At 39.0% G+C, this 27,678-nt stretch overlaps 1 protein-coding gene and 1 long non-coding RNA gene across 5 annotated transcripts in view; one reads left to right on the top strand and one right to left on the bottom strand.

Moving 5' to 3' along the window:
• Tenm1 (teneurin transmembrane protein 1) overlaps positions 1-27,678 on the top strand; it is a 599,693-nt gene that overhangs the window by 543,573 nt on the left and 28,442 nt on the right. For all 3 annotated transcript variants that reach the window (XM_042682396.1, XM_042682395.1, XM_042682394.1), the window contains 2 exons: positions 15,424-15,790; positions 17,365-17,875. In XM_042682396.1, coding sequence (XP_042538330.1) covers positions 15,424-15,790; positions 17,365-17,875 — 878 coding nt within the window. The remainder of the gene's footprint in view (positions 1-15,423; positions 15,791-17,364; positions 17,876-27,678) is intronic.
• On the bottom strand, positions 42-15,535 carry LOC122109982. 2 transcript variants are annotated; one of them, XR_006147784.1, is made up of 3 exons: positions 15,448-15,535; positions 13,848-13,920; positions 42-699 (listed from the first exon to the last, which is right to left on the bottom strand). It is a non-coding gene; the product is annotated as an uncharacterized LOC122109982 (long non-coding RNA). The 2 variants fall into 2 exon arrangements; XR_006147785.1 differs by lacking the exon at positions 42-699 and adding an exon at positions 13,015-13,233.

Below are 27,678 nucleotides of genomic sequence, written 5' to 3'. Positions count from 1 at the left end.
GTCTTGTACATCTCATTGTTGCAATGGGTCCACCTGTATCCCTATTTAAACACTTTGTTTTTTCCCTTCCCCTCCACAAATTATACCAACCTGGATTCACAATTAATGTAGGCCACTGGGCAGGGGGGAATTCTTTATCATCAGCAATGTTTCATGTACAAATGAGGATGATATTGCTACCTTTCACATAGTGAGGGTATGAAGATCCCATGAGGTGATATGCAGAAATCACTTAGCAAAATGGCTCATAAGTGTTCAATAGAATATCATTACTAGTAGCATAGGAGTAATAACAGTAGTAGCAGTACCAATATCAGTAGCATTTGACTTTGCAATCACAAAACAGAAAAATGAACCCATAATTTACAGATTGGGAATAAGAAGGATCTAGAAAAAGTAATTTTCACAGCCGTGTACTTTTTTGCAGAGAAGCATACCTGTGTATGTGCATTTGGTAAGCTGCAGCAAACATGTGCTCCAAGGACTGGTCATAACCTGCTTTGACTTTCACAGACTATTTCATTTCCCTAATGCTGGTGTGAAGCTCCATCTAGTTCATGATAGTCATTGAGTGTTGCTTCAAAACCTTCATTTACTTTCTATTTTCAAGAAGTTACATGCTGATTGCAGAGCTTAGGCTGGAATGTAGTGTCACTTTTGTACATCTCTAAATATGAGATTTAAAATCATCTTCTACCCCTGAAATCAGGAAGGAAAAATGAGTATTATATTCAGTGTGGCCAAAAGCCCTTCTAGGTGGGTCAGTTCCACTAAACAAAATATTATGGTAGGTAATAGAAAACATAGTTTATCTAGGTCAATATGAAGAATATGATTCTCCAAGACAAAACAAAAATGTTGCCAGCTTAATGTAAACCCCAAATGAAACATGTGAAACCAATGTATCATGAGAAGAAAACACTATATTGGGATTTTGAAACAAGTTTAGTCTATGAATCCCTTCATCTCTAATGACTTTTCCGTGTGTGTGTGTGTAAACAGTATATTGGGATTTTGAAACAAGTTTAGTCTATGAATCCCTTCATCTCTAATGACTTTTCCATGTGTGTGTGTGTGTGTGTGTGTGTGTGTGCGTGTGTGTGTGTGTGTGTGTGTGTGTGTGTGTGTGTTTGCACGTGCATGTATATCCCTTTCCTGGGCTTGAACTCAGGGCCTCATCATTGTCTATCTCTACGCTTCTTTTTCTCAAGGCTCATACTCTACCACATGAGCCACAACTCACTTCCAGGTTTGTGCTGGTCAATTAGAGCTAAGACGCTCACAGAGTTTCCTGCCCAAGCTGGTTTCAAACTTCAATCCTCAGATCTCAGCTTCCTGAGTAGCTAGGATTACAGATGTGAGCCAGTAGTGTGACTTTTCTATTTTATCAAGATATTAAAATTGTAAATATGTCTATGAGGTTTTTCTTTAATCAAATATATAAAAATCCAAATTTAAGTAGGTGATAAACTGAGGCAAAACAATGCAATAAGTTGATCCCCAGCATTCCTTAATATTTTCTAAATTCAATTGAATTCTTTTTAACTATATTTTTAGGTCCACATCTGTTAGGCAAAAAATCACAATCACTAAAATCTAATATAACAACCTGTTATCAGAGGTATTTACATTGCTGTCTCCAAAGTGACAGCTCAAGTTGTTTATATAAGAGGGAGAAAACAGCAGGCCAACATCTTCAACTCCACCATATCCAAATTCTGCTGAAATCTCTGCACACAAGCAAATAGCCAGAGCTGTCAGGAGCCTTAAAATAAAAGTCAAGTACCATGCTCAATGCTTTATCGAAAACGTAATTTATCACATAAATAAAACTCCCTCAGCAGTGTCCTCTTTCCATACAAAGGACAATGGCACGTTAGCTCTTATTAAAACTATTAAGCACCAGAAGAAAAGCATCTTCAAATTTCAGGAAGAGTCACAAGATGCAAAGCTTGCAAACTACTTTTGAAGCATTCATTCTTCCACACATTTTGCTCAGCATGCTCCATGACCTGAGATGACCCCAAAGCTCTGTAATCCATAAAAATACTTGTTTGGTAAATTCAGTGGTTAGGGTCTAGAGGGTTTAGGACAACATCCTTGGCATAGTCCTATCATAAGCAATTGACCTAAATATATTTCTTATTACACCTTTACACATATCCCCATTCCCTATTAACTATGGGAGGGGAAGGTACACAAATCAGTGCCAGCACTTCTTTATCAAAAGGAAATACAATTTAAAGATGGTGCTTACTCCATCTAGGAAGAAGACCACTTGCCACTTGTTTGTGTGAAAAATATACCTCAAGAAGTAAACACGGGAGCATATAAAACATTTAGTAATAGGCTATTCTTGTTGAGAAGTGTTTATCCTGTAATGCACTCTTATGTATTCACTTGATCCACTTCAGAATACTCTTCCAATGCCCAAATTCAGAAGAGAATGATTCTGAAGAAGCAATCTTAATGTCTGACAAGGAAACTACCAAGTGGGAATATAAAAGAAATGTCATAGTAGATATCCAATGCATTAGCGTTTATAAATTCTGAACACAGAAAAAGCTGTTGTGAGTAAACCTTATGAATAATTCAGTACAGACTCATGACTGCACAAGTCATATGGGACAAGTGCATGATCCCCCATGAAAGTATGCTTATACAAAGAATCAAAGTGTCCAATGTGTGATAGCATCATCATGGCATTTTCAGAGAACTGAAGAGGTCTACTTAAAGTCCATCACCAGTAACTTCATAACATCCATGCTCAGTAAGTTAATTTAAGTGCATGGCAATTACATAGTATTTAGGAAATGCCTAGTCCAACAGAGATGTAAAGGAAGCCCTTACTAGTTCTTGTTCAGCTATAGTAGTTTTACCATCAGTACTTTGCTATATCCACTGACCTCCAATAATATATATAATTCTTCTGGGTTCATGCAATAAATGCTAGTCAAGATCCATTGAGCAAAACAGAAAATGGGATTTAATATAGGAAATGGTTTGCACAGATATTAGGGGTTTAGCAAAAGAAAGGTTATCTTCAGAAAGTGGTCAGCACCTCTAGGTTTGGGCAACAAAGGGAAGAGTTTGGGATTGTCAGAACCTAGAAACTTTGCACCATGGAGATAGGATAATGTTCTTCTAAGAAGAGGACATCAGCCTTCTTATAATAACAATATTCTTCTTGTAATAATCAAATTTGTCTCTGGTACCTCTGAGGAAACATTATGATTATGACTGATACTCATCGTATTCAAATTAGCTGGAAAATGCAGCCAGTTACTGCTGGCAGAATGAAGGCTTACTATAACAATGATGTTGACAGGAACAGAAAACAAGCAGGAAGGCGCAAATCCCTTCTCACTTGTCTAGCCTCATAGAATTCCTTCATTTCCCATATTGTCAGGATCTATCAAAATCTAACTGGTAAACGAAAAAAAAGAGAGATCTTAGTGTCCCAATTGCAACAACCCAAAGCAATGCCTTTAAAGAGTAAGTTTGGAGCTGTAAGAAAGCAGCTTAATAACTAAATACTGTTCAATGAGGTGTCAGATTTTTCATGTCATTGTTGCTCCTGAAGTTACTCAGATATGCTTACCATTTGGATGAAACATTAATTAGAATGGACTGTTTGCCACAGAGGATTTCAACTTTAGTGAATTCATAAGAAGCTGCGATTAGAAGACCTCAACCAAAGCCACTCCCCATGTTTTATGAAGATGATTTTGACTCTCCTCTTATGGAAACTCAAGTATTCAGTATTCATCATCATTTTCTGCATTAGTTCAGGTTCAAGTCTGTATCCTCAATGTTTCCCTAACTGATTCTGTACACCTGGTAGGGGGTCACATGGCCTATCTCCAAAGTTCTGGAAGCAAGAAGCCTGAGCTAGGCCATCAAGTGTGTCCATTTTTGAAGCTTACCTGGGGAAGTAGTAGGTCAACCCTAGAACCACACTGGAGGCCTAGTGAAAATACCTCAGTTATTTTTCCCCTCTAATATTCATTAGGCCTTCTCCTCTTATTTAGGGTCCTTATCATTTGGAAACTTCACATAGTTCAGATGAGAGTGACAATCTGTAGAATTCTAGTCCAATTCTAATCCAGTGAACTTCTGAGTAGAACAATCATGAGTTATAAGGCTTCTGTTCCCATTCATAACCATGTATAACATCTCCATGGTAAATGTTTTAATAGTTTCTTCCTGAAATACTATACCAGGAAGAATGGTTAGCAGTAGCCACAACATGAAAACATAATCTTAGAGTGGCTGATCAATGAAATCAGACCATTTCATAAAAAGCCATGCAGTCATACTTCTGGTCTGTAAATTGCTTTATGTGCCAAAGGGAATTGAAAGACTGGTCTACCCTGTCAAGCTAATACTACAATATTAACAACCTGCAGCAGACAGGTTTCTTCAACTTCTTAGCAGGAAAACACTACAGAATGATTTTAGGGACTTCTTATAAGTCTCTGGTATCTATGCAAGCAGAAAGTCAAAAGACTGCACAGCAAGACAATCCACAGTGATCCTCTCCTTAGTCTGAATTATAGCAGAATTCATGGTCTGATGAGACCATGTCATGCACAATGTCATATTATCTTAGACTCTTCTCTACTTGCCTGTCCTTCCATGTCTTTATCCTTTACAGAACTGAATATACCGTAGGTATTTACTAAGTATCTATACAATTAAATTGAAATAGATACTCAAAATGAAAACAGTAAAACTCTCATGTTACTCTTCCTATCTCCAGAAGTGCTGAAAGGGTTAACTCCTTTGGCTCTAATGATAAAAATCCAAGATACAGAGATACAAATAGTAAATTGGCAAGCAGCGTCATGTAAGTAGCATCATTGTACAATATGTTCTTCTTACAATAACAATCAAATTTACAAACAAATTAGCTGTGGAGTCTGAAGGACATTCTGTAGTTTTCACACTGGGCCTTCATCTCCTGCTGACAGACGACTTTGACTGTAAATTGAAAACTGGAAGTGGTTAAACATTCTGTGTATTCACAAGTGCCATTTCCAAAATTGAGGCTTCAGAAAGGAGATGCAAGAAAGGGTCGACGGAAACTCAGAGCAATTATGCCTGTTATTAAGATGAGGTAGTGGCAATTATATAGCAGACTCATAGGGAGTATGTACGTGCTGATTGTTCTAAGGGAGCCTGAAAGAACAAACTTTTATAACACTCATCAGACTTTGAATCTCTAGAGGAAGTGATGGTTGTCAGGTATTCTATCAGTATGCTTTTGGACAGGGCGTATGGCCCCCAGGAACTATCTTCTAAGAAATGCATAAATTTTTTCCTTAATGAGTCTGAATGAAACCTTTTGGTAATAGAATACCTTATTTGACTATTTCTTTCTTCTAGAATAGCCATTCTCAAGCTGTTAGGTTTCATAACTCCTTTGTATTCCTAAAAATTATTGGGGACCTCAGAGAGCTTTAATTTGTGTGGGCTTTTATAGTGTAACTATTTACCATATTAGAAATTAATTTAGAGTGAATTTCTTGATCTAAGGATATATAGTAGCCCCAGATAGTCTCGGGGAAACTCCACTATACACAAATAAGCAAATATAAAAGGTAAAATATTTTAATAGCTTTCATCTTGTAGACCTTCTGAAAGAGACTCAGAAGTTCCCAGTCTCTTTATCATATTTCCTCCATTCTAAGATACCATAGGGTAAAAGATGGCATTACTTTGGTAACTTGGGTGATGGGACAGAATGTTCCACTGATAGTATGCATTGATTGTAAGATAGATACACAGTCATTTTAGTTAAAATATGGAAGGAGTAGGAAATACATTTCTGAAAACTGAGGGATTAGTGCAGATCCAACATAATATCATATCAGTGAACCTCTGCAAACCCGAATTCTGTTGATGAAAGTAGTTTTTCTTAGAATCTATTTGCATGTTACACTTTGCGTTTTCATGCTCTGAAATTCTTACAGTCAATGAAGCATTAATGTTGTCACTCAACATTTGCCAACAGTAATACTAGATACTGGGAATATAAAAATGAATGAGTTCTCTTTGCCCTTGAGGACTCATAGACCTGGTGGAAGACATAGGAAGGCAAACAAGTATTCGTATGATAATGGAGAAGCCCAGTATATGAGAGAGTCCTGGAGCTGGAAAAGCAACTTCAAGTGCCCAGAGATGGAGCCTTGTGTATTCAAGAATGCTTGAGGTTAATCACTAAATTTAAGCAATTAGTCACCCTCTTAACCAAGAGCTGTCCGAAAACATGGATGGAATTTGAGATCATTATCTAACGTGAAATTAGACACAGAAAGACAAGTACAAAATGATCACACACATATATGGAATATAAAAAAGCTGATCCCACAGAAGTTGTGAGCAGAATGATGGTTGCCAGAGACTTGGAAAGTAAGAGGGAGGAAAGGATAGGGAAAAGTTCATCAAGAGGCAGTTATAGGTACATAAGAATAAGAAGTCATAGGCTGCTATAGCACAGTATGGTAAATTGAGATAACAATAATGTACTATGTATTTCAAAACAAGAACTACATGATAGGATTTTAAAATGTTACTATAAAAAGTGATAAATATTTGAAGAGGTAAATATGTTTAACCTGATTTAAACATTATGCAATATGCACACTTATATAAACTTTACATTGTACCCCACTAATATGTACAAATTTTATGTACATAAAATGTAATCCAGTAATCCTAGCTACTGGGGAGACTGATATCTGAGGATCATGAATTAAAGCCAGCCCAAACAGGAAAGTCCAAGAGACTTTTATCTTCAATTAGCTATCCAAAAGTCAGAAGTGGAGCTGTGGCTCAAGGGATAAAGCACTAGCTTTAAGAAAAAAAAACTCTCAAGGATAGCACCCATGCCCTGAGTTCAAGCCCCAGACCTGGCCTAAAAAATATGAATTACAAGAAGAATATTAAAATACTTCCCTGGTGACCTTTGTCACAGTGACTTTCAGATCTTCATTGATTTTAGTTTAATTTAACCTTGCAACATGAGTGATTCATTCAGAGATGTAAAACCAGAAACTTATTAACCAGTCCAAATATAATGCTATTATCCAGAAGCTTCAATTAAAATAGAAAGCCTAACAGCTTTGTTTTGATTCAACCTACAATAACAAAAAACCTCAACGAAGTATAGATGTAAGCAAGAAGGCAGCCAGATTCTGTGTATAGTTTAGGATCAAATTGGAAGCTCCACCTTATCACCTAGGATGCAGGCTCCTGTTGCCATTCTAGCATATAACTTCCATTTTTGAGGCAACCTTGAGGCCCAAGATGTCTGCTAAAACTCTCACTACTGTATCTATATTGCAGAATGGAAGGAAGAGCGAAAAGAGGCTTCTTCTAGTTGATTTCCACTGTTTTCAAGCAGGTGGATACTTCCACACTTCCTCTTAGACCATATAATGCCTGGAATTTTATCACATAGATACTAATAATTGGAAAATATCTTTATTCAAGCATCAGTATGACCAGATAAAGCTTTTGTCCTCCTATTGTTAAGGAAGAAATAATGAACAAATAATAGAATAGGCCTAGAATTATGGGTTTCTACCACAGGCAATGTACAATCACAATTTTAATATTTTATTTTGGTTCTAGTCTGGCTGAGTTTCTTCAAATTTATAAAGAAGAAAGAAATCTCACCCAAAGAACATTTGATTTTCTGTTATGGGAAAGCACAATGACACATAAAAGAGTAATAACCCTTAATAATCTTTTTTTATAAAAGTAGAAATTATTAGAAAATGAAATATACTGAGATTGCTTGTGAGGTGGGTTTTTTGCTTTATTGTGTTTTATTTTGCTTTGCTTTGCTTTCTCTACTTCCAAAATATTTGAATGCTATTTAATGTACATACTCTGCAATCGTATAATTCTAAAGTGTAAGCCAATTACACCTCTTGATTAGACTGATAGTAGCTAGTCATTTGCAAGGAATAGCACAGCAAAAGTGTCTAGTTTTCTCATTGAACAGCCATAGAGACAGACTGTGCTAATGCATTTGACCAAAGGTAGAGAAGGTCTTCAAATGCTCTATCCATTATGCAGAGTTACACAAGAGTGTGGATCTGAGATAATGGCAAATGATTTACCTATTGACAAGGCCATGTAATCTGATGTATTTCATCTTCTAATAATTTCCACAATTCTTAAAGCAAGATCAATAGAGGCCATCACTTTCAAAAGTGTCATCGTGCTTTTCAAGTACAAAATACTAAACTTTCTCCAGACAGCCTTTTCCCTCTTTTATAAATTTGAAGAGGCTCAGACAGTATCAATGTCAAGAAATGAGAAGGCCATTTGAAAACTGACAAAAATGATGCTAACAGTCTGGAGATGTCAGTTTTTAGAAGCATGGGGAAATATAATGTGGTGCTGCCAGAACACCTGGCAGAGAATATTCACTCCCATCTCTATATCTTCCCCAGGGCTAGCATAGCGCATAAGAGATAATCATATACTTCCTGAAAATTCTTACAGAGATCAAAACCTAGTAGGGACTTTTTAAATGGGCCACACGACTCCAAATGTTCTGAAGGAGAGAGATTTAGAAGTGTCATGTTTGGGTAGGGAGGTAAGACCTTTTGAGAAACAATTGGTTTCTCAACTCGGTTGAATGTTGGGAAAAGAAACTATTAGCACTTGGTAGCAATTATAAAATACCATAACTATCCTACTTCTGTCCTCTTGTACATACTGGAATAAAGGAAATGAAGTCAGCAAAAGACTGCAAACTCCATGAGGGGATAACTCACTATGTGTTCATTAGAGCTGCATTCTCAGTACCTAGCATAGGACAAACACATTTATTGGCAGAAAGAAGGAAATAAAGTATTATGTTTTGGGTTTAGAGTTGTGTCACAAATACTGTTACAAGTAATAAGAGGAATCCAAGTAATTAATTAAAATATTATTCATAATTGACTGATAAATTTATATGAGATAATATGGCCCAATATAAGCCAACTATTTCTTGAAGAGCTCTAAGAAGGGTACATAGTGTTGGGAGAGATGGGAGAGAATGATGAAAGGGGTACTATTGACCAAAATGCATTGTACTCACAAATTTGGATGTTGAATTGAAATCCCTTTGTTCAGCTATTACAGATAATACCTATAAAATATTAGAAGACATTATTTTACTCTACTTCTAGATCAAAACTTGAAATTCCTCCATTTTTATTTTTATTTGCTCCATTGCAAAGAAGACAAATGATATTGTCATAGTTCCAGACAACACCCTCACTGTTCTATATCTGAGCTTTCCTTACAGGAAGAGAGTACATAGCTTTCATCAGATTCTCTGACATCTCTGTAAATCAAAAAAAGTATGAGAAGCACTGTTTCATACTCCAAGTACCGTAAGTGCAGAAACTATGCCTGTCTGTCTGTATAGCAACTCACAAGACAGGTGGTTGGATGGAAGAATATACTAATGGATGAATATGATGAATGGATGGCCTCCATATGAATTCTCCTGCAGCTAGTCAGTTTTTCCCTTCAGAAATCTTCATTGACCCCACAACAGCTATAATTTAAGTCTAAACGTCTTCTTATACACTGCCTCTCATGAATTAGTCCAATGGTTCTCAACAAGTGACATTTTGTCCCTCAAGAGATATGTACCAATTTGACTGTCAAAACTAGATGCTGCCTGCATCTAATGAATAATTCTACTGAACAACATATAGATATACAGTACTGATGCCACTTGAAAATAGTACCTCCATGGAGAAATCTGGACCTAGTCCCTGACAAATATTTAGAACATCATTTGCCACTAATTACTATCCTGTTCCATGCCTAAGAAATCCTAGATCATACTTCCCTACTCTCATGTGGTTTCATGTTGCTGTGATTTTGCTCCTTCAGCCTCTTTTGCTGAGACAACTCATCTCACTTTGCTCCTTCTCTATATCTTTGATTAATCTTTCAAGTTAAGTTCACATTTCCATTCCAGGAAACTTGTCTGAATCCTTCCTCTTTATTAGACATACATCTATCATGCCTGACCCATGCTATATTGAATGACATATTTCTGTATTTGCCTTCTAGCAGTTAACTGTTAAGCTAAGAATGGCAGGAAGTTGTTTTATTTGTATTTGTAATGGTGCTTAGCACATAAGTATCCAGAAAGCATTGAACTAGAAGATAAGAGATTGCAAAGACCTTCTTGGACAAAAAGAACAGCCTTTTGGTTGACTCAAAAGTAGAGGGCAGGACTAATGTGGTGAAAAAATAGTACAGAATGTGTCTACTCTGCTGAATGAGGAACATAGGGACTAAGAAAACATCTGAAAATGGGGATGTTATTTTCTCAAATTAGTTTTTTTTCCTCAAGCACATAAAGTAATCATCTTGAGTAAATTGTATGACACCTAGCAGATACTCTATAAATAGTTTTATTAATGGCCCAGATTAGTCATCCTGTAATTTTATAGGTTCTATAGATTTGGACCAACTCAATAAAAAGGGTAGCACTTGTTCACATTTAGGAAGTAGGATAACTAAAGAAAAATATTAAATTAATTACAGTGTAGTTGGTATAGGAGTAAGGCAAAAATCATGAAAATGGTGGAAGGATAACTGAAAGGGAACTACATTGAATATTGGTGAGACTAAGTTTCTTCCACTTCTGAAGATTTGCAACCATGAAACCATCATCAGTATTAATACCACTAACAATCCAGTACTATGTACCAGACACTGGGCTGACTACTTTATATCACCATATCATGTAACATAAAAATTTTAATGTATGTACTATCATTAGCCTCTTTTGTTAGAGAGAAGGAATCCAGAGCTCAGCAGAATAACCTAATTTGCCCAGGGTTACACACAAGTTAAGGCAGGGAACTTGGAACAAAACAATTATAAAGACCCCAAGTATACAAATGATGCTTCGTATCTACAGTGTGGGATTAAGTTTGTAATTGAGGAAATTTCCAACTTAGTCTAATCAAAGGCTCATATTCGCATATTGCTTTTACACATAGATTTTTCCCTGTAGGATTCTGCTGCTTTATAAACTGATACTTAGGTCAGAATTAGCTGGATCTTTAAGCCAACCATGAGACTGGTTTGACCTGAAAGTCACTCCCTTCAAGGTATGTTTTCAATTAGCAGAGGAAGACATGGAGCTGACAAGGGCTGACAAGTGGACCACGCACTCCTTTCTGCCCAGGGATATTTCTCAAGGAAGGTTGTTGGGAGATGGCCACATTCCACCAGCTGGAGGCTATGCCAATGACCTTTAACGCTAGTCTAATTTAAATACATTTTGACATTTCAAATAAATTAATGTATTTTTACAAGGTGGGGCAAGTACCACAAATTAGGCCAAACGGTTTGCCTGTGGCTGGGACACTAAGCAGAGTTTACAGAATATCACTGCTGTTCTTCAAGCTCTTTCTACTCCCATCCCAAAAAGAAGTGTTTATCCTACCACCTCACCTCCCAAAAACATTTGGTCAAATGCTAGCAGTTCTCACAAGGTAACCTTCAATCCATCTCAGTAGCATGTAATTCTGGAATATCTCTTCTCCTAATAGATGCAATTTTTGTTGTTGCTGTTCTGTAATGAGGCTTGGACGCAGGGCCTGGGCACTGTCCCTGAGCTTCTGTGCTCAAGGCTAACATTCTACCACTTTGAGCCACAACATCACTTTCAGCTTTCTATTGGTTAGTTGGCAATGAGTCTCACAGACTTTCCTGCCTGGGTTGCTTTCAAACCATGATGCTTAGATCTCAGGCTCCTGAGTAGCTAGGATTAAAGGTGTGAGCCACCAGCACCTGCCTACAGAAGCACATTTTAACAGCCAGGATCAGTTTAAAAACTGCCTTTCATTGTTAAAAAAGTGCCTTAATAGTAAATACTGGATTTCTAACCTGTGAATGTAAGGCACTATGTTCCTTGAAAATTTACCTGGAAATAGGAGTATTTAACTTCACACAGACATAAAAGGAGCTGACAACCTAAAAGAGGTGGAAAGGTCCATCTTCTGAAAAGGCAGCCCCTTGACTACTAAGTAGCCACACATCTTTCATCTGGGCAGATTTCATAGACAAGCTGCCCTGCCAAATCAAATGGGAATTAAAGGAATTCTGTGTAGTTGGTATAGAATGTGTCTCAGAAGCCCAAAGACCACTTTAGTCACAGGAAAATGCCAGAGGGTAGCTTATTTGATGGAAAAGAAAACAAATAGGCGCAATAGCTGATGTATTTTTGAAGCAATATTAAATCTAATAAACATGACATCAATAGTATTGGCTTAAATCAGGGTGGGTGACTTAGAGAATTTAACAGCTTATTTTTTTCCACTAGCAGCCTTTATCTCAGAGGCAGCCTTGATTGCTAAGAACAGTGTCAGAAACATGCTCCTTCTCTTGCTCCTGCCAGGTGTGTGTTGTCCCTGGCCTCTGCCCTGGCCTTAGCTCCCAGAGTGGGGATAATTAGAATGTCATTTCTGCCAGGTTTGTTTTTTCTGGGTCACTGACCAGACTCTATTGAAATAGGAATGTTGTACTGAAATAAATTCATTTCCTCATCCTCATCCAACCTCAGCTTATTTCCTGGAGGACGATGCTCTATAGGACCAGTGTACACACACAGTTTCTGTGCAAGCATCTATATAGTGTATAGAGAGGTCCAATGCAGAGGCAAGCAGGGGAGGAAGTCAGCAACAACAGCAGCAGGAAGAGTCTCCCCCACCCCGTGTACCTCCCTCTCTGTCTCTCTCTGTGTCTCTGTCTCTGTCTCTCTCTCTGTCTCTCTCTTTCTCTCTCTCTCTTTCTCCCTCTCCCTCTCTGTGGCAGGGCATTGACAAGCAAAGGCCTCACACAGACGTGCTGAAGAACACATCACCACAAACTGCTCTGGGAGCTGTTAAAGCTGCTGTTTAATGTTTATCCAATGGCCTCCATCAGAAAGGCTCTGTAGAACACGCTTAACACTAGCTGAGCTTTATACCCCATTAGCACTCAAATTCCTAGTTGGTCAGAGACACATGGTACTGACCAGAGAAGGATAGTCTATACGGGGGTTGAGAAGGAGGGTACACAGACATGTGGAGATAGATGAGGTTTCTAGGTATCTGGGAGGTACTCAAAGGAGAGAGCAAAGACTCCCATGTGGGACAATAGAAAAGGTCAAAGGCAATCTTTGTCTTTGATGACATCACCAGTTGTCTTCCCCTGTGAGACACAAATAAAAGAAAGGCATTATCTCAGATCTCAGACCTGGTGATTTTCTACTTCATCACTGATGACATGTAGGGCCTCTTTCAGAATCCTCTTAGGAATGCAATGACAGCCCATATCTTGTTTCTAGTCTTCTGCATTCCAGGAGAAAGCCTTTGTAGAGCTTTCACTAGAAGCCAAAAAGAATAGCTACATTACAGTTAGTATTTTGTCTAGGAAAAGGACATTCTTTCTGCCTCTATATGACCTAAAGGGGGAGAAATAAAAACTAATGAGTGGCGAAGAGTGTCATGGAACACAGTTCTCTAAGAGAAGTGCCCAGGGATAAATAGTCACTATCAAGATGTCAGGGCAGACATTGAGGCAAGTCTTGTGTCCAGAAAGGAACTAAAGTGGAACAATGTTTAGTTGGTCTATGTGTCCCCAGTGCCTACCATAACACTTGACAAGGCCCAACACACACACACACACACACACACACACACACACACACACACACACACATACACACACACACACAAAAGTCTTTTTACTTCTCTCTGTCATATTTCACATCCATCTACTATCCATGTATTCATTGTCATAGCTCAGGGATCATAAACTCTTACCTGAACTGCTGCAGAAGCCTCCAAGCTCCCTTCCTGTCTCCAATGTGGTCTCAACAGCAACTGGTACGACCTTCTAAAACCCAAATATGACACTGTCATGCCTACTTAAGATTCTTCAGTTGCTTTCAACAGTTACCAGAATAAAACTGGATGTGTTCGTCCTTCTATTACCTGCTATATCACTTTGCTAGGGCTGCTGCAACCAAATTTCACAGACTGAGTGGTTTAAACAATAGAAGTTTACTTCCTCACATGTCTGAATGCTGGGACGCCAAGATCAAGGTGTTGACATATCTGGTTTCCCCTGAGTCTCCTTTGTGGCATTCAGATGCCCAGCTTCTTGTCATATCCTGATATATTTATCCATGAGTATATGTGCCTTTCTTATATCTCTTTCTCTTATTATGTAAACATTTGTCCCTTTGGATTAGCACCTCTCCCCTTATGATCACCATTAATCAAGGCTCTATGGTCAAATACAGACACAGTGGGGGTTAAGATGTTAATAGATTAATTTGGAGAGGATGTAATTTACTCTGTAATACCTGGCCAGTGTCTCCCACCTCGTTTGCCTTACTAAACTTTTTCCTAGTTGCCTAGATGAGCCATGTAGTGTCTGGCCCTGGACCCAGATTGTCCTCAACTCTACTTCTTCCTCAATTTCCACCCCATTTGTCCTCCCCTACTTGTCATCTCAGCCCCTATTTAAGTACTTCTCTGATAATATCCTGTCCAGGTAAAGTGCTCTTATACCCTCACTGTTGCCCTTTCTTATAACATAAAGAATAGTTGCTAATGGTTCTTCTGAAGTCATTTGAGGATAGATGTTCTGTCATAGTCATTTTGTAATCTCCAAAGCCCAGCAACAAGCTTTTCCTGGGGGTGGTACTCAGCAAACATTCAATGTCTTAGCTGAGTGAGAGGGCATATGGAATAAACCAGGCCAAGCTAAGTGAGCAACGTAGGAGTGGAAAGCAATACTCAATGAACTCTACCTAAATAATCCACAAGATGCATATTAGATTTATACGAATGGCAGCTCTTGTCTAAAAAGCTGTTGACTGAGTAGAGTGACATCTGATTTCTCCAGAAACTTGTCAAAAATTGTCTATGACTTGCCTTTTTTATGCATCCTCAGGACAGTGAGAGAGACCAGTCTATTATAGCCACCCAGAGCAATAGTCCTCAGAATTACCTAGGAGGATACCTGGGACCCCACCCCAAAGATTTCTTGCTCAATAGTTCTAGGAAGAAGCCTGAGAATTTGCATTTGCATTTCTAACAATTTCACAAGTGATGCTATTGTTGCTGGCCTGTTGACAGCATTCAGAAAACCATTGCTCTAGAAGATCCCTCTAAAATTTTTGAAAAATTTTGCATTGTGTTAGAAATGGCACAGGTGATAAATGTATTTACCAGAGCATGTCACTAATGATCCCCTGTTCCACTATTAGGCAACACTAATGTTGCTGAAATCTGAGGGAGGGGAAAGCAATAAGCCAATTTCTCCTTTAAGGTAAAACTGCATCTAGAAAGATGTGGTAACTTAATGGTGTGTGTTCTGTTCTTTTTCCAGGTGCGATTAGAATGGCCAACAGACCTTGCAGTCAATCCCATGGACAATTCGTTGTATGTCTTGGATAACAATATTGTGCTGCAAATTTCTGAGAACAGGCGTGTGCGGATCATCGCAGGGCGCCCCATTCACTGTCAGGTGCCCGGCATCGATCATTTCTTGGTCAGCAAGGTAGCAATTCACTCTACTCTGGAGTCAGCTAGAGCCATCAGCGTCTCCCACAGCGGGCTGCTCTTCATTGCTGAAACAGATGAGAGAAAAGTAAACCGCATTCAGCAAGTGACCACCAATGGGGAGATCTCCATCATTGCCGGTGCCCCCACTGACTGTGACTGCAAAATTGATCCCAACTGTGACTGTTTTTCAGGTATGACCTTTTTAGCAATTCACCAGTTCCCCCTCTCTGTTTTCAAAAGTAAAATGTGCATCAGAAAGCTCAAAAGGAAAACGAAAGGCTTCCTTATAAACAATAGTGTGACCTTGTGGAGAAAACCATGCATTAGGAGTCACATCACCTAAAGTTGCTCTGACAATTTATTCCCTGAGTGAGCCTTAGAGGAAAAAAAATCATAAAACCTCTTCCTGACTCATTTGTCTTATTTGTTAAATAGAGATAAACTCCTGCCTGTCATATCACCTTACCAGTCTAAAGATAAACTAGCATAATAAAAAAAAAGACTCTTAAATAGTTAACAACCATTGTACAAATGTAAGATCATGACATTATTTGTGCTTTAAGAAACCTAAAACTAGGTTTAAAAGGTACAGTTACTGATTTAGCTAAGGACAGAATAATACTTTTCCTAGGTGACTAACTGGTTTCCAGATTAAAAGCAGGTATATTTTGAGACAGAAAAACTTAGAACACACTGTTCTGGAGATACATGGGCAAAAGTCAATACAATGATGGAAATTTTTCCTGATGCCAGTCTGATGTATACTCTGTTTGCTTGTTTGTTTTTAATCTAAAACTCTCGCCACAGTGTTATTTACTTTTAATTGAAATAGGGGCAAAATGATCCTTTTTCCCAAAATATGGAATAAGTATTTCACATAGCAGTCTTCTAAATGTCAGCAGATGCATCTATTGTTAGGATGTAGAAATCACTCCATACCCCATACTAAGACAAGCAACTCTATATTACTCAGCAGGATGGGGTTGGGAGGGATGGGATAGAATAAGGTAAGGGGGGATTTTGATCAACATGCATTGTACTTGTACACTGATGTGTTGAACTGAAACTCCTTTGCACAACTACTTAAGGATAATAAAACATAATTTAAAAAATAAACTTCATTCAGGCCCAAATGGTCTTCTTAATTTTTGCCTTTTGTTAGGCCAGGGAAATCAGAAGTGAGCAGTTTGGTGCTTATGACTTTCGATCAGCAATTTAAACACTTTCCTGGGCAATGCATTTTATAGAAATTTTGCCAATTTGTATCTTTCTTTCAAGACAAATCTACTGTTTAATTCTAGTTTTCAAATTTGGTGTTCTGAATCACTGTCACACTTATAGACTTTGTATACTTTAACAATGTAACAATGGGAAGTAACAGAAAAAAACAGGCCTGAAACAGATCCTAAAAGCAGTGACAGTCTTTAGACTCATGGACTTCCAGCCAGTTATTTTGTGGCTATTATTATTTACTGTTCTATCTTGCAATACAATAGATTCCGAACAGCAGGATTGAGGATTTCATAAAATTGGTGTAACTGAGATAATTACATCTTACTGTTCATCTTTAGTGGTACTGACTCAAGAATTACAATTTTTTGAATAATGGGTTTCAAAATTGTCAAGGATACCATGCAGAGTATGTTAGTCCACTGATTTTTTTTTACTTTAAAATGATTGTTGATGCACTGTGATTTCTGTCTATACTATGTTCATTCTAATGCTTCTAAAGGTAATTATTAAAATCAAGGCCTTTCTTCCACAGGTGATGGAGGCTACGCCAAAGATGCAAAGATGAAAGCCCCTTCCTCCTTAGCAGTGTCGCCTGATGGTACCCTGTATGTGGCAGACCTTGGGAATGTTCGAATTCGTACCATCAGCAGGAACCAAGCCCATTTAAATGATATGAACCTTTATGAGATTGCCTCCCCTGCCGATCAGGAACTCTACCAATTCACTGTCAATGGAACCCATTTGCACACTCTGAATTTGATCACGAGAGACTATGTGTATAACTTCACCTACAATGCTGAAGGTGATTTGGGTGCAATCACAAGCAGCAATGGCAATTCAGTGCACATTCGCCGTGATGCAGGTGGGATGCCCCTTTGGCTTGTGGTACCTGGCGGGCAGGTATACTGGCTAACCATAAGCAGCAATGGCGTCCTGAAAAGAGTGTCAGCCCAAGGCTATAATCTGGCCTTGATGACTTATCCAGGAAACACAGGACTTCTAGCTACTAAAAGTAATGAAAATGGATGGACAACTGTTTATGAGTAAGTTTTCAATTCTCAACATAGCCTTTGTTACATTTTTATTTGAAATTGTATCACAGTAGGAAAATGGCTTAGTAATTGCTGGCTATTACATTCTATTTTCACTTAACAATCAAAAAATTAAAAGAAAAATACTCAAGGAAAAAATGTTATCAACTCCTAGGGTTTAGACCCATTTCTCCTGAGCAGTTTGTGAAGGATAATAATAAAAGCATAGAATGAATGAAAAAGGAATGAAATGTGGCACTGCAGGAAATAGGAATTGATAAGTCCAGATACTCAAAGAATGTACACAATACTTAGAGAAGACTAGGTAAAGCTGCATTTAAATAACAAAACTAGAGAATAGTTCTAACACAGTGTGATTTAACAGGTATTTATAGATCCTTGCGGGATTTAATAAATGAATAAATAAATGCATGTCCGGAACCAACTCAGTCTAACTTACTACAGAAGATAAGAGAGAGGTTAGAATATATGAAGTGAGCCCTGAAAAGCACTGTAGAGTTTCTGCAGAGTAAATGCTGAATAGTAACTTCATTCCATTGAATGCTTCTGGGAAATGTGGAGCCAAATGTTCCTGTGCAGGCTTAGGCTTTCTTAGTGTCCCTGTATAAGTCAAAGAATCTGCACATGTTGGCACTTATAGACTAATTCTGTGATAACTTTGTTTAACTGAGAACTAACACAAACTGCATGTGACAGCAACCTACTCAGAGGTGTCATGACACAGAAATAGAGACCATTGTCCTTGCCTTTTAAAACATGGACAACATTGGTTGTAAGTCAATCCATTTAGCCAGCGAGTCTACAAACACTCAGGAAGTATTTTCTCCACAAAGGAAAATACTACATTTTCACTAATGTGTTAAGGGAGGAGGATCCATAGGACTGGAATTGAATAAAAGCTGAAGACTGTTAAGAAGTGGTGGTATTAAAAAATGAGGGGTTCCAAGTGTGACTAGTCTTGGAAGAATGTATGGAATATGAAGAAAATATGTCCTGTCCAACAAAAGCCTCCAGAGGAAAAGGACAAAACAATCAGCTTTCAAGTTTTGGATCATTTCCCAAAGAAATGCCATTTACACAAAAGAGCTAGATAACTATTCTGGTTTCCTTTAGAAAAAAAAACGCATTCGATTTTTTTTCTATTGCAAGTCTTCCTCTATTTTTAAAATGTTTCTCTTACATCTCAATAAGAGTAGTGAAAGCTACTGCTCACTGAAGATTTACTAACTGCTAGATACTGAGCTAGGTGATTAGCAGAAACTATTTCATCTGACTTCCATAATAATAACAATGGTGCTCTAGTGTGACCATTACATTGATGAGGAAACTAAGACCAAAAAGTCAATTTGTCTTTATTCACAAACATGAACAGAATTCATAACCCAATAATGTGACTAAAGAGCCCACATTTTAAAACAATGTTTTAAGGAGTTGAAAAAAAACTTGAGCAGGTACTGGTAGCTCATGCCAATAAATCTAGCTACTCAGAAGGCTGAGATCTGAAAATTGAGATTTGAAGCCAGCCCAAGGAAGAAAGTCTGTGAGACACCTATTTCCAACTAACCACAAAAAGCTGAAAATGGAGCTATGGCTACAGTGGCAGAGCACTAGCTTTGAGCAAAAGAGTGCAGAGACAGCATCCAAGCCCCAAGTTCAAGCCCCTAGGACTGCCACAAAAAAAAATCATCTCATGTGAGATCACATTGCAGCTGAAAATAGGAAAACAACTATTTTAAAACCTATAAGTTGAAATAAAATAAGTGAGTGATCTAGTTTTTGAAATAATTAAGCTATCCTTTCACTTATTCAATAAATACTATGTTCCATTTGATGTTCTAGGTTGTAGAGTATAGCTATGAACCAAACAGGTAAAAATTCTTACCTCCATGGTTCTTGCATTGTAGAAGAAGGAGTTCCATGTAAGTAAGGATAGACATGGATGGATAAGGAGAGAGAAAGAGGGAGGGGGGGAAGGAGGGAGGGAGAGAGGGAGGGAAGGAAGGAAGGAAGGAAGGAAGGAAGGAAGGAAGGAAGGAAGGAAGGAAGGAAGGAAGGAAGGAAGGAAGGAAAGATGGGAGGGAGGGAGGGAGGGAAGGCAAATGTGTGGGACAGAAGAGATTTTTATTTCAAATTTGTTGAGTAGAGCAGACTCAGAAAGAAGGTGACATTTGAGCAAAGGCCTATTAAAATTTAAAGAGTTAGCTAGATGAATAGCTGGCATGGAGTAGTCAGAAAGTATTCCAGTCAGAGGAACACCAAGTTCAAAGGCCCTGTAGCAGAAACAAGTCTGTCATGTCAAGGAATAGTAAAGTAGCCATTTGTGTCTGGAATGGAATGATTGAAAGTAGTAGGGAAATGCAATCACCTAAGTGGCTAGTGCTACTTTATGTAGGAATTTGTAGCCCACTATAAAGACTTTCCCTGTTACTCTAAGAGCCATTGGTAACTTGTTTTTATTATTATCTTTTAGTTGTACAAAAGGGTTTCAATTCGATGTATCTGTTTATGAATACAATGCATCTTAATCAATATCAGCCTTTCAAGACATAACTCAATCTGACATAGTTTTGCTTTTGTTGTGGTGGTTGTCTGTCGGTTGTGGGACTTGAACTCAGGGCATGGGTGCTGTCCCTGAGCTTTTTCCGCTCAAGACTAGTGCCCTCCCACTTTCAGCCACAACTGCACTTCTGGTTTTCTAACTGTTAATTGATGATAAGAGTCTCATGGGGGCTGGGGGTTTAGCCCAGTGGAAGGGCGCCCGCCTGGCACGCGGAAGGCCCTGGGTTCGGTTCTCAGCCCTGGAAAACAAAAAAGAGTCTCATGGACTTTTCTGCCCGGGTTGGCTTTGAACTGAGATTCTCACATCTCAGCCTCCTGGGTAACTAGGATTACAGGTGTTTAGCACAGGTGCAGGCTGACTTACAGTTTTCAAAAATAATTTTAAATTGAAAATGAACTGTATGGTAACTATATGGAATGCAGTGGAGGCATGTGGAGATACTATTGCAATAATCCAGAAAAAAAAACATAGTGATTTGTGCCAGAGAGTGGGAGCAATAGGACGTATTGAAATTCTGAAGGTTTAGATGCTATGAGGATTTACTGACAGATTAGATGTGGGATTTACAAAAAAAAAAAAAAAAAAAAAGTCAGAGACAATTCCAAAGTTTTGGCCTAAATAACTCCATATTGAGGTTTCTACTTTCTAGAAAAGGCTGTTTTACAGGAAGTATGCTATCGTGGAGGGTTGTGACAAAGGGTTTTATTTTTAAGGTGATGGAAATGTCCTAGAAGTGGTGATAATGGTTTCATAATATTATGAATATTCTGCAAGTCACTAGATTATACCCTTTAAATGATAAATTCATAATATGTTAATTATATCTCAATAAGAAGAAGAAGAAGAAACTGACTAGCAGCTAGAGATTGGAGCCAATCAGTAAAGAATTATTTTGAAGAGCTTTGCTATAAAGAGAAGAGAGATTGGGGCTGGAGGGGAAATGGAGTAAACACAAGGAATTTTTCAATGTATTATATTTGTTTGCTAATGAAAATGATTCAATACAAAGATAAAAATTGATACTAGAGATAGAGAAGAGGATATTTTTGAGAAATCAGTTTGTGTGCCTGCTTTCTGGCTGGCAGCATAAGGATACAAACACCGTGTACTAAGCAGGATTCTCAGAGTGAGTAGCATCCAGGCTTGTTATCAGGACATGGCCAACATTGACTAAAAAAGGTATCATCTGATCCCACTGCTACAGACCCAATCTTAAGTCACAAAGAGATCCTAAGAAATCAGGCACCCACATGAGAGGAATCATAGTTTTATGATCACAAAGCAGTAATTGAAATCATTTTATAAATAAGCAAATGGAGGCCCAGAATTGGGAAGTAACTTGTCCCTTCACATTCCAATAGCATCCATTTAGAAGAGAAAGTCCCTCTTCCTTCTGAAGCAATCTATTGCTGTGATGAATAGAAGTCCCTGACACAACTCTAACATCCTGATTTTTACACTTTTACACTGCTCTTCTTCTATCACTTAGACTCGTCAGTACTTTAGTTTTGAACACCCCTCAGAGATTCTCCTTATCCTTCTGAAGTTGGGAAATGCAAGTGAACCTCCTTTTTGTCCAAGTCAGAGTAGGGCAAAATTTGCTAGACAATGATTAGGCCCTCCTAAAAATATCATACACATATATAAATAGAGATATAGATATATAGGTATCTGAGGTGAGTAGGAAGCTTCTTTCTGTAGCCAGAGAGGATAAATTGTTTGCCAAGGTGGCGATAGAAATTTCATGCTGAGATGACAGTGAGAGAAAGAGAAAAAGAAGCATTAGCAGTTTGACCCGATGGCAAACTGCTGTGGAGAGGGGGCGGAGACATGAATCCATTGCACTTGATTATCAGCAGTTATCAAGAAGAGAAATGTTACAAATGACCCCGAACAGTAGATCATAAAAATGGAGTTTAAAATGCCTCTTGTGCATTGGTATTTTGAGGGCTTTTATTGTGTAATACGATGTTATTTAAATGGCTAAATGAGTCACCCAATTCCATTTGACTTGATTTAACAAAGAGGTGACTGGCAAGGCAAGAATACTGGAACAATAAAGAAGGCATTTTGACCTCACAAGCTAGCAGGCCCTAATTTTAACAACCCTGATATAGCTGAGACCTAAGTGAAATGCCCCACAACTCACACAATGGGCAAGCAGGCTTTATTCCCCAGCAAAGCTACAAGTACCCATGATCCCTTTGTTTGCTTTCCTAGTACTTGTAATCAGTCATAATGTCAGCTATTGAACTGGGTGTGGTAAGGCATGCTTGAAATCCTATACAAAGCATAGGGAAGGACTGTCATGTTCAAAGAATGGTCCTGGTAATTTAGTTCAAGATCCTATCTATAAAACATACTAAAAGCAAAAGGACTAGGGGCATGTGTCAAGTGGTAGAGTGTTTAGTAATCAAGATTTCCTGAGTTCAAGTCTCACTAGGATTAAAAAAACAGGTTTCTGCTGTAACTAAATGGAAAATATTCCCCAACTAAGGCCAGAACATCAGCTGCATCACTACTGCCAGTGCAGGCTGAATCAACAGCTCCTCAGGTCCTTTGTGAAAAGTGGTTCCACTTCAGGGAGATTGCATTTGTATAATCCCTTTTTCTTTTGGCGAGTTCTGAGGCTTGAACTCAGGGCCTGGGCACTGTCCTTGAGCTTCTTTTGCTTGAGCCTAGCACTCTACCACTTGAGCCACAGTGCCACTTCTGGCTTTTTCTTTTTATGTGGTACTGAGGAATCCAACCCAGGCTTCATGTAAGCTAGGCAAGCACTCTACCACTGAACCACATTCCCAACCCTTGTATAATCTCTTCACCCTTGGTGTTCTGCATTCTCACTTTGTGGACTTTATTAGTACATTTCTCCTTCCACAAATGCTGTTTTATTTGGCTAATGGAGACATTCCCCTTTCCCTGGTAATAACAGAAAGGAGGGGAAAAGTGAATAAGCCATGTCCCTGGGTGAGATATTTGCCATGCAAACAAGGTGTGATCCCCATAAAGAAATGTTTCTGCAACAATGTGTCCATTCAAATGTGTGTAATGTTTCCAAGGAGGCCTCTACAAATCCCAAAGTAGAAAACGATGGAAGAAGACAGAGTCCACTTTGCTGCCTACTGGCAGGTGAATCATTTCAGGTAAACAAGAGGAGAGAAATGTGGACCATTCGTTCACATTTCAAGAGACAGACAGTCAACACCCTTCCTGTAATGTTTGTGATTGTGTTTGTGTCCTTGATAAGGCTCAAGAATGAGGCAAACAGAACTGTGGTGATGCCCAAGAAAACAGAAATAAAGGTAGAGCAAAGAAAGCTTTTCAATGCCTGCTTTTAGATGCAGTGCACAGGACATCTCAGTAAGCTGAGTGTTCCCTCCCAACATCCACCACTGGAAATGTCCTCTTTCCAGAGTGTTTTGTATTCTGAAAATCGAAAAATGAATAAGACACTGCCCAGCCTGGAAAATGCATGAGTTTACTCTCTAGTGAGGAAGATATGCCCCAATGATTAGCAATAAGGACAGGAGTCCACCATCTTGTGTTATTTACACTGAGGCTTCAGACTCCTAATTGTTGTTTCTGCCTCCAGATCTGCTCATCTGTGATTTTCCAACACCAAGTCATTGCTCAGTTCATCCTCTCCTCACTCTGAAAAGCTTTCTAAGCTTACCTCCAGAGCCTGGTCCCAGCACACCTCTCCAGCCTTTCCTCTCAGTACCCTCCTATACTCAAGCAGTGCTATTCTGTACACACACACACACACACACACACACACACACACACATACCCCAATGTCCTCCTCCACCTCCAATCTATACCTGCCCTCCAGGATTCAGACACTTCCTGCTCTACCTGCTGTCACTCTTCTGCTTCCTCTTCTGCTAGACCCCCTCCACCCTCCACCCACCCCCTATCCCACCCCACCCCCCCACCCCCGCTGAAATTGACCTTTGCCTCTTCTGAGCCTCTACAGCTCTTTCTTTATATAAATTGATGGAAATATTATGGCATTGGGTTTTGTTTTCTGTATGTCTTCTTTCCTCCACTAGACTGAATTACATCCTACATTGCATCCCCAGCACCTAATCTGTACACAATTCCTTTGAGCTTGCTGAATGAAGGACAAATTGAGATAGAAGGGCATATGGACTTGGAACTGAATCATAGCAAGCCTGAAATTCTTGATGAGAAAAGAGAAATTCAGTATTTCCTAAAGAATGCTTATTAGGTTCATCAGTTTGCTGAGATGAAAGGGTAAACAAGCTTTGAATCCTTCCTGTTCCCTTCAAAAAATAATGTTATTTCCTATTGTATTGAATATTTTCTTAAAAGTAGAGGTGGGAGAATTTATAGTTTCTACTCTGCATAGTATAGTTCTGGTATAAATGGTCCTCTGGGGAAAGATTAGGCCATTATTCATAAAAAAAATCAGACCAAATATATTTTAGTAATATATAAATATAAGTTCCCCAATGAAACTATATGTTCCTGATAAGAATAAGTTCTGAATTTCCTTTACAAGTGGCTTCTTTGCTCCAGCAGGACATACATATTACACAGAAACACACATGCATACATGTGCTAATGCCCATGACATATCACAGTACTCAATCAAAAGATAAGTGTGGGCTGGGGATGTGGCTCAATGATAGACTGCTTGCCTAGCATGCATGAAACCGTGGGTTCTATTCTTCAGTACCACATACACAGAAAAAGCAAGAAGTGGCGCTGTGGCTCAAGTGGTAGAGCACTAGCCTTGAGCACAGAGAGGCTCAGGGACAGAGCCCAAGCCCTAGCTCAAGCCCCAGGACTGGCAAAACAAAAACAGTGTGCCCTATACTTTACTGGTGGGTACCCTTATAGTGAATCTCTGTAAAATCTGTGCAGGAAGGGACAACTTGATATCAAATCTCCTCTTACCAAAGCCACTTGTGATGACTGGGATGAAAATAGTCATTCCCTCGTGGCACAGTTCCTTGGCCAGACTCTGTGTCTGGTTAGGTGATTGCTTTGAGCTACCCGGGGGGTGGGGGGAAGGGGATAACTGCTTCCATGTTGTAGCCTGAGGGGGATCAGTTGAACCATATTGGCTTGTACTCTGCACCAAAGGATGCAGGCACCAAAGGGAAACACATAACGTGAGAGGTTTTGATTAAACTCGTTTCTTTGACATTCAGTCTAGAAATGTATTCCCCTGTGATGGGGGTGGGGGAGAATCCAGCAAGCCATAGGAAATCAAAAGCAGCTCCCTTTCTTTCTTATCCACTTTGAGCCATCTTTCCAAAGTTGTGGGACTCATCCACTGATGTGGACATTTGCCTGTCAGCCTTGCTTTGGAAATTACCCCACAGAAGACAGGTGGGCCTGGTATGTTTGGAGGCCAAGCTATAGAAATGATTGAACACCTGAGAGATGCCACACTGCAGACACTATCTGATGTGACTGCTTGGACTAGGACTGGCAGAATTGGAATAAAGGAATGCATTGTGAGATGGTATGTTTGTGGCATTCAAATGAACAGGAGTTTGAAATAAGGATGCCTATCCCATTGTGGAAAAGAAAAGGAGGCAACTGGATAGGCCTGTAGGAAATGATACCTCATTCCTCAAAGCCCTGCTCCCTTTGCCAGGAAAGGACCAGGGAACAGCTCACCCAGCTACCTCTAGCTGGATAGCTATAGTTTTTTATCTAGAACACTAACTTTCCTTTCAGAGTGTTCCATTGTCAAGTTGGAGAGCAGGGATATGAACAGAATATGTAGGAATGTACCTGTGGTCTTGAGCATTAATCATATCACAGAAAAAGCCTTAAATCATATCACAGAAGAAGAACGCGCATGACGTAGCTTAAAAGGAGCTAGGTAACTAGGTTAGGAAAACAGATTTACCCAGATGGCTTTGCTAAGGTTTATTGAGTCTTTTTACCCTTGCACCTCTGAGCATGGATGGCTCAATTGGTATCTAATCTTGTCACGTTGCTCTGATCACTGGATGCAACCACCGAAGTCCCCTTTATATGAAATGTTGCTTTCAAACAAAGGGAGGTCTGAAGGTGTAGCCCAGGGGTACAGCACCTTTTCTCCGTTTAATCCCCAGCACCACATATAAAATAAAAAAAGAAAGAAGAAAACTGCCCCCTCATCTGGAAAGCCAATTGGAAACCTGCATTCCAAGTGTTGGAGGGTAGATTTCTTGGAGGAAATGACAAAGAGATGTATTGACCAAGAGGTCAATCACATCAGAAGAGGGAAAGCAATGAGGCAAAGTTGCTGGTGCCGAGGCCAGAATCCAGGAAGTTGGAATCACAGGCTTCCTCTGTGACAAAGTCTCTCACCAACTTCCTTCTATACACTGATTGAAAACTCCTCTCTATAGGGAAAATGAGACTGATACCTGGGGAGAAGAAAGGCAGACATTTTCTTTCCCTGGAAAGAACACCAGGCAGGTCAGATGAGGGCTGTACTAGACACGGAAGCCCTTCTTTCTTGCAGGGGTTTGCTTCTTGCAAATGCAGCTGCAGCTGCAGAGCCTCAGAGCAGGCCATAGGCAAACAAGGTGGGCAGAGGAAAGATTTTGTCATTAACCCCAGGCACAATAGCACCCTGTGGCCATTCTTTGATAATGAGTCCTCAGCTGCATGGTAGCAACACAATAACCATTTTGACTGAAGTCCATTTAAACAAAAAGGACACCCGACTAAACAACTACCTGAATGTATCTGTGGTGTCAAATGAGCAATTTGCTTATTTTTAGTTGCAGGCATGAGCATTTTAACTGATAGTTTTTTGTCTGCACCCAGACACAAGCTTATACACACAAACCCAAATGAGGCAGCATTGTGCATAGTCTGAAGTTCAGTTAAAGCCTATAAAACCTGGCCTATTTTCCTATCCCTCTTTCCCCAGCCTACCAAAGGTTGGTATAGGTTTTACAATTTCAGCAACTGTTCATATTGAGTTCATTAAAGCCTACTGGATTAACAATGAATCGCTGGGGCATTTTGCATCCATTGTTGGGAGAGGGCATAGTCAAACTAGACTCTACCATTGTGTCTGAGCTGTATCCTGTTCACTTTGGGTAAAATGAATATAATTGTTTAACATTTTAAAGCAAATAAAAGTGCTTAAATATTTTGCAATTTGCAACTTGAAAAGAAAACAGTAATGGGTTTCCAACTGTATGTCTTTACTTTTAATGAAGTGTTTATTTTTCATGGTTCTATTGGCAATAAA

This window comes from Dipodomys spectabilis, unplaced genomic scaffold (assembly GCF_019054845.1).
Source record: "Dipodomys spectabilis isolate Male_0828 unplaced genomic scaffold, ASM1905484v1 ptg000071l, whole genome shotgun sequence".
NCBI classification, from domain to species: Eukaryota; Metazoa; Chordata; class Mammalia; order Rodentia; family Heteromyidae; genus Dipodomys; species Dipodomys spectabilis.
The sequence above is the reverse complement of the archived record's forward strand: the minus strand, read 5'-3'. Positions and strand labels throughout refer to the sequence as shown.